The following is a 9,804-nucleotide window of genomic DNA, read 5'->3' as shown; positions in this document are numbered from 1 at the left end:
CCTGTATTGAACCTTAATACCTTCTTATCTTCATTTGGCGAACAGAAACTGTAGAAATGTGGCGCAGTGAGAAGTTGAAGGAAGTTAAAGAGCTGATTCAAGGACAAAATGGGGTAAAATCCACCCTCATATTAGAGGAAGCAGGTATTTTTCTTTAGAGAGATTACTGAGTTTCTCAACTTGAGAGCCAAGATTCATTTTATGAGATCCTCCGGATAATCTATCATTGTTTTGTATAATTAGAGGGAAAATTCTTTTGTTCTGTAAATATCTAGGGATGCTTGTAAGAGCTTTGGAGATGGAGTGGGATGTGCTGTCTGAAGAGATCGGTTTCTGGTTACCTGCTGAGGTTATAAATGAAGAACACGATGATAAACCTGAAGGAGAGGAAGAGCCTGGTAATAGTTCTTTAAATTTTTATTTTTATTCGTGATCTCTGTTTTTGCAGTTATTTGGGTGGAAAAGTGTGCTGACACTGGCGGATTAAAAACTCATGAGGTTTCACATTTTTTTCCTTACAGAGGAGATATTAGCAGGCAGACCAGTGCCAGCTGTATGTAATGCAGAGCTTCACACAGATTATGGTGGTGCTGCAGTGAGATGGGGACTTACACATCATAAAGAGAGTGCAGCTGATTGTTGCCAGGCTTGCTTAGACCAGGCAAGACGTGCGAAACCTGGAGAAACAAGATGCAATATTTGGGTTTATTGCCCATCTGAGTTTGGTTGCTTCTCTCCAGATATTTATGAGCATAAACATCAGGAATGTTGGCTTAAATACGTAAGAACTTACCTCGTTCACTTACTACTATTTTACCCAGTTCTCAGTTTCCTTGAGATATTACTCGTCCAAGTTGGATTGAAAGCTTGTCTGATACAAATCATGTCTCTATGTGAATTGCAGGCAGAGAAGCCAAAACAGAATTTTAAAGACAGATATTCTGAGACATACAGAAACAACCACCCAAAAGCGCCTTCTATAGTTCCATGGGTATCAGGTGTTGTAACGGCTGCTTGAGCAAAACCCATGTGGACAGATTGATGGGGCAAATAGTTAGTTTTGGTTTTTTTCTCAGTTGTGTTACTATTTTGAGAGTCTTGGAACTTGGAGTACCATACCAAAGATGCTAACATCTTTGGCCAAATGTATACGTACGAGAATAGAATATTTTGTTGTTTTTGTTGATCGTGTTTAAAAACACTTGTGGCTTACCAAAAAAACACATGGTCCAAGTTGAATATGGTTTAAGAAATCATGTTTTTGTCCAAGCTTGTTCGATTTTCTTATTGTGGATAAAAAAAAACTATTTATAGGCATCGATCAAATGACTGTCTCCAGTTCTGACAATGAGTTATGATGAGGTAAATATCAGAGTCAGGTTGTATACAACACAATCTTAACAGAGCGACTTGATTATTAGGAGAATATATTTGTTAGTTTTCTTGTGATTTAGTTAGGGTCAAATGCTTATGTCTGGTCTGTAAAGTCTATTATGTTAACATGACATTACAATTTATAAAATGAATGAAAAAAAATAGGAACTAGAAAAACGGAGGGAAAAGAGAAAAAGAGAGGTGTTCATCATCTTTTTCTAATTACAGACTTTCTTCTAAATCCAGTGTGTACCTCTCTTTTCTTGTCTAAAAATAAACTTCTTAATCCAAAAATCAATAACATTCCCTTCTACTTTCTTCGTTTTTCCTTTTCCTTTTGTAAGCTCTTTTCATTGATTGTTTTCTTTTGGTGGCCATCTTCGTTCAATCGTTTCTCTTGTAAGTTTGGCTTTTTAGGCATCCTCCAATGGAGGATTTAAAGACAACAGAAGGAGTATCTCCTCCAGAAGATTCTACTGGGACCTCAAATGTTAGTGATAATGGTGAAATTGTAAGGCCTGATGAGTTGCAGCAACCTCAAGCAATACCAACAATACTCGAAAACAATGAAGCTATTCAACAATCATCTCAATGTGAAGATTCAACAGAAAATGGGAAAACTTATCTGGATGACACTTTTTTACCCTCAACTTTATCAAACTCTCAAGTAGAAGAAACACAAGATTCTCAAACTACTCATGCTCTTGTTTCTCCGTCTGTTGATATTGTTCTGCCTCGCGTAAACACCACGTATGGAGCAGAGCGCACAACAAGAAATGGATTGTCTCCAAGATCTCTGTCCCCAAGATGCATTGGATCTCCAAGAGCACTCCTGTCTCCGAGGTTTGCAGGATCAACATCACCACTGAGCAATGGAACACCAAGAAGTATGGATTCTTATAGAGACTCAATTGATACAGCATCACCTTTTGAATCTGTTAAAGAAGCCGTCTCAAAATTTGGCGGGATTACTGATTGGAAAGCACATAGAATGCAAGTATTAGAGGTACATTTACTTGTGTCTATATATACATATCTGAATTATTTGCCTTTGTGGTGGCCTAGAGTTGTGCTCACTGTTTCTGGTTGCAGCGACGCAAGTTTGTGGAACAAGAGCTCGACAAGATCCAGGACGAGATTCCTGAATACAAAAAGAAATCAGAGATGGTCGAGATGTCAAAAATGCAAGCGGTTGAAGAGCTAGAGAGCACAAAGAGACTCATAGAAGAGTTGAAGCTTAATCTTGACAAAGCAGAAACAGAAGAACGACAGGCAAAGCAGGACTCTGAGCTTGCCAAGATGAGAGTTGAAGAGATGGAACAAGGAATTGCTGATGAAGCTAGTGTTGCAGCTAAAGCACAGCTTGAAGTGGCTAAGGCAAGACATACATCCGCAATTTCAGAATTGGAATCTGTCAAGGAAGAGCTACAAAATATTCAAAACGAGTATGATGCTTTGGTAAAAGAAAAAGAGTTGGCTGTGAAGGAAGCCGAAGAAGCGGTTCTTGCTTCTAAAGAAGTTGAGAAGAAAGTTGAAGAACACACTATAGAGTTGATAGCTACAAAGGAATCACTGGAATGTGCGCATTCTTCTCATTTGGAGGCGGAAGAACTCAAGTTTGGAGCAGCCATGTTGCGTGATCAGGAGACTCATCGGTGGGAGAAAGAGCTAAAACAAGCAGAAGAGGAACTCCAAAGACTTAAGCAGCATATAGTTTCTACAAAGGAACTTAAAGTGAAACTTGAATGTGCTTCAGCCTTGCTGCTTGATTTGAAGAAAGAATTGGCAGATCATATGGAATCATCCCAGTTGAAGGAGGAAACAGGTTCCTCCGTAGCAAACAGTGAGATTTTAATACAGGAAAAAACCAATACAGATATACAAAAGGCTGTTGCTTCTGCAAAGAAGGAACTTGAAGAAGTGAATGCAAATGTAGAGAAAGCAACTTCTGAAGTGAATTGCTTAAAGGTAGCATCCTCTTCCTTGAGATTGGAAATTGAGAAAGAGAAATCAGCACTTGACTCAATCAAACAAAGAGAAGGGATGGCATCAATAACGGTTGCTTCACTAGATGCTGAGATAGACATAACGAGGTCCGAAATAGCTTTGGTTGTGTCCAAGGAAAAAGAAGCCAGAGAAGAAATGGTTGAGCTACCAAAGCAACTGCTACAAGCAAGTCAAGAGGCTGATGAAGCGAAATCATTCGCTGAACTTGCTCGTGAAGAGCTAAGAAAGTCTCAAGAAGAAGCAGAGCAAGCAAAGGCTGGAGCAAGTACAATGGAAAGCAGATTAATTGCAGCGCAGAAAGAAATTGAGGCTATTAAAGCTTCAGAGAGGCTGGCTTTAGCTGCCATCAAGGCCTTGCAAGAGAGTGAATCTAGTGCAAGGGACAATGCTGTTGATTCTCCGAGAACCGTTACACTGACAATAGAGGAGTACTATGAGCTTAGCAAGCGTGCTCATGAGGATGAAGAAGAAGCCAACGCAAGAGTTGCAGCAGCGGTTTCTGAGTTGGAGGAAGCAAAAGAAACAGAAAAGAGAAACTTGGAGAAGTTGGATGAAGTAAACAAAGAGATGATTGAAAGAAAGGAAACACTTGCAGGAGCAATGGACAAGGCTGAGAAGGCTAAAGAAGGGAAGTTGGGTGTAGAACAAGAGCTGAGAAAATGGAGGGAAGAACATGAAAAAAAGAGAAAGACTGGCGATAATGAAGTGAACATAGAAAAAAGTCACGAAAGTAGCATTGAAGGGTCCAAGGAGAAAGAAGCTGAGACTAATGAGTCAAACAGAACAGAAACAGATCCAGTCCCACAAGCTACTCCTGGAAAGAAAAAGAAGAAACTTTTCCCAAGATTTTTTATGTTCTTGATGAAGAAGAAGTCACATAAGTGAGTTCGATGTGATTGGTTGTGAAAAATCTGTAATGTATAAATCTATACTATAATAGAAGATTTAAAGCTTCCTCAGTGTAAACATGTCTGAAACCCAACAAGACCAAGGTTTGTTTATGTGATATGAGTTAGTCAATGAATCAAATAATACATAGTTGCCAATTGAAACATGGAAAAAAGTTGAGCACCTTCCTAGCAATTTTTTTCCCAATAACATTCACAGACCTGTTAATTCGAGTGAATTGGATAAGCTTTCTTCATTCTACAACATCTTTCAATTAAAAAGAAAAACCGAAACGTCTACAATACGATCTTAAAAAGTCAAACCAATGAAACTTAGCAACATCATCAGGTGTCTTTTCTCTGAATCTAACAGCGTACTAAGAGGCAGAACATTGAAATTTCACATGGTTACAAACAGACTAAAATTCAGATTAAGTAAACTTGTGGTCCATCACTTGCCTGTATCACCGCTTGCTGGACAAGCTGAAAGAGCTAACCTTCATGGGAGTTGCAATGACCAAAGGCGCTTCAGGTGAACCAGAGATTGCGAAGTTGTCATTCATGAAGCGACTGTCGACGATAGATTCATTTCGAAGGACTATCTTGTAGCAGTAGCATTTCTTCAGCCCTTCCTGGTCATTGTAGCATTCATGAGATCCATTCTTCACTTGCTGAAAGTTCCATATCACACTGAACTTTCCAACAGTTGCTACCACATGACGCTCCTGTTTCCCATCCTCCGTGACCTATATATCAAATTTTTCAACAAGTAAAGATAGATAAAAAGAGTCAGGAATCAACTATTAGTAAAAAGTCATTTCACTAGAAGAATGATTCTACACTAGTAAAAGTCCCTTTATCAAAAATCAAGGTTGAAACACACAACAAGACAACTGAGGAATACTTTGAAATGTAAAAATTGAAAATTGTGCCATATTGAAAAAGACAAACAGTTTGTGATGCAGCAGACTAGACATTTTCAACTGAAGAAAGAAAGAAATCGCATAGACAACTCGGGTTTTGGGGGTGCAAGAAACATTCAGGCATCAATATGTTTGTCTTCCAGAAAAATCTTAGACTTCAAAATTACGTGAACTACTATGAGCAAAACATGAAAAATTTCAGGAATGTCACTTTGTCAGCATGAATATAAACTGCAACTAGAGTTTTGCTTACCCAAGAAAACTGAGCATTGCGGAACTTGTTGTCAGCTCCAGCTAAATGGGCATCAAGAGGTCTCAACTTAAGCAACCTTGGTGCGGCAATCTTATTTCCCATGCGGCCCTCAAAGCCGGTCTTTGTTTTGCCACTTTTATCAGTGAAAACGGCACAAATGACAATCAAATATGTGTCAGTTGTACCAACTATCCATTTCCCATCAAATGTAGCATCCACATGAGTAACAGGTGCACCAAGTCCAGGGAAAGCCGTCTTTGCCTGCCTCATAGTGTTGCTAGAGTAAAGTCTAATCTTTCCATCAAGAGAGCCAACAACAATTGAGCCATCACCAGTAGTCGCAAAGCACTGGAAGTTAGTCCCTCTAGAAAACTGATGCCCCTGAGCCCAATTCAAGACAGGAGTATTCGCAGTAGCAAGATCCTGTACCATTCCATACCGGTCACGCATATCCCACCTGCAAAGCCTATTGTTATCCAAACCAAGAAACGTTGACGCAGACGGGTCCAATTGAGCACCTTTACCATCATTAGTAATATCACTCATAGAGATATCCACACCATCTTTCTCAAACTTCCACTCAGAAATAACCTTCCCAGTCTCAATATCAAGCTGATGAATCCCTCGTGAATGAGGCGTTTGACTCATAGGACTCATGAGAAGCATATTAGTCTCAGCTCTCATGAGAAGAGCCTTCTTGGGAGCAGAGGAATGAGCCCGACCATAACCAGGCTCAAAGTTAACACAAACACCTTTCCCTTGAATCCCTTGCCTCATGTTCTTAAAAACCTGAATACCAGAATCTCCAACAAGAAAACTATTATCCAAAGCACCTAAAGCTAAGCTATGTATACCCTCACTTGTAGCTTCCTCAAAGGCTTCAGTCAAATCCTGTGTATCTCTCGCCGGAGTTGTTGCAGATCCTCCTCCTGGACTTTGAAGCAATATATCATCAGCATCTTCCCACATTGAATCATCAGCAGCTTCAGGATTAGCCCAACCAATGAAATCTTTCCCGTAGATCTTTGCCTTATTGGCTTCATTCATCTCAACTCCATGATTGTTCTCAAACAAGCAATTGTTATAACTGCTCACAAATGATGAGAAGTCTTCTCCGCTTGAGAATTTCATAGCCCAAACAGCTTTAGCTACGAAATCAACACGGCGTTGATCTTTATAAGCTTTCAATTGCATCTCATCAGAGACTTTTTCACGGATCTTGCTTCCGATTTTCAAAACCCACCATTCGTTTTCCACATCTCCGTTCACATCGTCGTCGTCTTCATCATCATCTTCATCTCCTTTTTTGTCGGTCTTAACGAAACAGTAAGCAGTTAATTTCTCAGCAGTGATCCATTTGGCTTTGGGTGTGTTCCCATTGATGTAACGGAAAAGGCGAGCTGAGTTCTGGGTAGACGAAGGGGCTTGCGTCGTCGATGGGTATTTCAGTTTCAGGGCTTTGAGTTTCGCCTCGACGTCGTCTAGTGATGAAGAAGGAGATTTAGAGCCACCGGAGGAAGAAATGAATAACGTATCGTCCTTGGAGTCTTGGAACTTGTCTTCCTCTTCTTCGGCTTCTCTGCCTTCTTCGTATTCTTCATACTCATCTTCCTCATCTGAGGAACAGATCTCTAGATCTTCATGGCTGTGAGCTGCTCCCATATCGAAAGAATCTTAGTGGGAAATGGAAAAAGCTAGAGAGAGAGAGAATCTGGAAACAACGGCAATGAGATTGAAAACGAGAGGGTGGGAAACTGAAGAAGAAGAAGACGAAGAGCGCAAGTTCGAATTTTGAAAAAATTAGGGTTTTCTCAAAAGCATGTAGAGACAAGACAAGGTTGAATGTAAAAACCGGCTATAGCCAGTAAGTACCTGCAGAGTAGTACTATTAAAATACCGGCTACAGCAAGTTGAAACTTCGATGATTTGGTTGGTTCAGTTCAAATTCAAAATAAATTGCTGGTCCGATTTTTTGTGGTACGGTTATGTTTTTAATTTTTAAATATTTGTAGGCGTATAAAACAGTGCCGTTTTACTCTGAGTACAATACGTTATCGTTTGATGTTCATAACGTAATACGTTACCGTTTTGATATTGATACCGTAATACGTTACCGTTTTGATGTTGATATCGTAATACGTTAACTAACGCACACTTTTTTTAATTAGTCGGGAGAGAAGAAGTGAAATTGGGACAGAGGATCCAACCACGCGACTGAAACCTAGATCCCAATTATCTCCGGTTTCTTCACTTCACTGTCTCCTCCGTTGTTAGGGTTTCTCAGGTCTATTCCTTGCTCTCTCTCTCTCTCGATCTTATTGCTTGGTTTCCACATTAATTTGTTTTTGTTGCTGAGAAGATGAATTTGATTTCTGATTTGTATATCGAATTACTCGAAATTGATTCATTGAAAATAGGAAGCTTGTTTTTTTCTTTTTCTTTTCTGGGTTTGTTAATAAAATGTATAAACTTTGAGAGTTGAGTTTCCTTAATCTGGTTATCAACAATTTGAGATTTACCTTTGATTCTTAAAGAACTCAACTTTAGCTCTTTGAGGTGTTAATTTGCAACAGACATGTGATGTACATTAGTGTTCAGTTACCATGTCCTGTGATCACCCTTGTTCTGTAAAGCTCGTAAAGACTTGAGCTTTATTTTTTTTTAAGGTTGCTTACTTGAGTTTTTTGGTGTGATGCAGGTTCACATTCTTTTCGAAAGCTTATGCATTTCATATATTCGCTTGTATGCGACAAGGCTTAGTGGTTATATATATCTAATCTGAAGGAACTCTTCTCTTATCATGGAGACTCTATGGACTCTTTTGTATCTTCTAGAACCTGCACCAGCCACCCTCATTGTCACAGCTGTCACTGTGACTTTTGCATCCGCTTTCCGTGCACTTAACTATGGCAAAGAAATGGAGAGAAATCGTGACTTCCCTGAAGCTTCCATTACTCTAGATAGCTCCCAGGCCTTGATGATCCCAGTAATGAGCTCTTGCAGTTTGCTTCTCATGTTCTATTTGTTCTCTTCTGTTTCTCAGCTCCTCACTGCGTTTACAGCCATTGCTTCTGTTTCATCTCTCTTCTATTGGTTATCGCCATATGCTGTATATATTAAGACGCAGCTTGGTCTGTCTGATCCCTTTGTCTCACGCTGCTGCTCGAAGTCGTTTACAAGAATCCAAGGATTGCTGCTTGTGGCTTGTGCTGTGACAGTTGTGGCATGGCTCATCTCTGGCCATTGGGTGCTGAACAATTTGCTTGGGATCTCCATTTGTATTGCGTTTGTCAGCCATGTTCGTCTGCCCAATATCAAAATATGTGCTATGCTTCTCGTGTGTCTCTTTGTATACGACATATTCTGGGTTTTCTTCTCTGAAAGATTCTTTGGTGCTAACGTTATGGTAACTGTGGCAACCCAGCAAGCATCAAACCCAGTTCACACTGTAGCTAACAGTTTGAATCTTCCTGGACTTCAATTGATCACTAAGAAACTGGAACTGCCAGTGAAAATTGTGTTTCCTCGGAACCTATTGGGAGGTGTAGTGCCCGGTGTGAGTGCCTCAGATTTCATGATGCTTGGTCTTGGTGACATGGTACATACTAAACCCTTCTTTGAATTTTCAGATTGGCGTGTCTTTATATGTGTACCAACTGTAAGAAATATTCTTCGTCAGATTATAGTTTTAACTGTTTTATTATATTGTTCCAGGCTATCCCCGCAATGCTTTTGGCTTTGATCCTCTGTTTTGACCATCGAAAAACCAGAGATGTGGTGAATATATTTGATCTAAAATCTTCCAAGGGACACAAATACATATGGTATGCACTTCCTGGATACGCCATTGGCTTGGTGGCGGCTCTAGCAGCAGGTGTATTGACCCATTCACCTCAACCAGCTCTACTTTATCTGGTAATATATCTCCATCTTTTGAACTTCTTTGTTCCTCTGGTGTTACATGAAAAGTATATATTTTACATGTATCTGTGCACAGCAGATTATAAGCAGCACTTGATTCAACCGAAAGTTTGTTGATAGTACCTTTCTAGTTCCAATCCAATGTTTGTCCTAAGTTTGTTGATAGTACCTTTCTAGTTCCAATCCATTGTCATTTTTGTATATTTTTATAAGCTCAATTAGTATGAAGTGAGTGTGTGATGTTTAATCTGTTTTCGATGTGGGGTATATACAGGTACCATCGACATTAGGACCGGTGATCTTCATGTCTTGGCGGAGAAAGGATCTTGCGGAGCTGTGGGAAGGTCCTGCGTCATCCAATCCCACTGAGAAATCTCATGAAATAGAGATATGAGTTTATATATCAATCAAAGATTATTCAGAAACCTAAACTTTAAAA

At 39.7% G+C, this 9,804-nt stretch overlaps 4 protein-coding genes across 4 annotated transcripts in view; 3 read left to right on the top strand and 1 right to left on the bottom strand.

The window, feature by feature from the left end:
- The window catches only part of LOC104729925, a gene marked incomplete in the record, with an annotated part of 3,931 nt that extends 2,662 nt beyond the window's left edge, over nt 1-1,269 (top strand). Inside the window, 3 exon segments of the mRNA XM_019234138.1 lie at nt 276-398; nt 522-781; nt 905-1,269. Coding sequence (XP_019089683.1) covers nt 276-398; nt 522-781; nt 905-1,018 — 497 coding nt within the window.
- On the top strand, nt 1,727-4,481 carry LOC104729921 (protein WEAK CHLOROPLAST MOVEMENT UNDER BLUE LIGHT-like 1). The gene is made up of 2 exons (XM_010448945.1): nt 1,727-2,380; nt 2,467-4,481. Exons 1-2 carry the CDS (start codon nt 1,802-1,804, stop codon nt 4,264-4,266), a joined length of 2,379 nt encoding a protein of 792 aa, XP_010447247.1. The 5' UTR covers nt 1,727-1,801; the 3' UTR covers nt 4,267-4,481.
- Nucleotides 4,492-7,276, bottom strand: LOC104729920 (protein CYPRO4-like). Its single transcript, XM_010448944.2, has 2 exons — nt 5,445-7,276; nt 4,492-5,014 (listed from the first exon to the last, which is right to left on the bottom strand). Exons 1-2 carry the CDS (start codon nt 7,104-7,106, stop codon nt 4,733-4,735), a joined length of 1,944 nt encoding a protein of 647 aa, XP_010447246.1. The 5' UTR covers nt 7,107-7,276; the 3' UTR covers nt 4,492-4,732.
- On the top strand, nt 7,605-9,804 carry LOC104729919 (signal peptide peptidase-like 1). The gene is made up of 4 exons (XM_010448943.1): nt 7,605-7,728; nt 8,143-9,042; nt 9,159-9,359; nt 9,640-9,804. Exons 2-4 carry the CDS (start codon nt 8,245-8,247, stop codon nt 9,757-9,759), a joined length of 1,119 nt encoding a protein of 372 aa, XP_010447245.1. The 5' UTR covers nt 7,605-7,728; nt 8,143-8,244; the 3' UTR covers nt 9,760-9,804.

Source organism: Camelina sativa, chromosome 12 (assembly GCF_000633955.1).
Source record: "Camelina sativa cultivar DH55 chromosome 12, Cs, whole genome shotgun sequence".
NCBI lineage: Eukaryota > Viridiplantae > Streptophyta > Magnoliopsida > Brassicales > Brassicaceae > Camelina > Camelina sativa.
The sequence above is the reverse complement of the archived record's forward strand: the minus strand, read 5'-3'. Positions and strand labels throughout refer to the sequence as shown.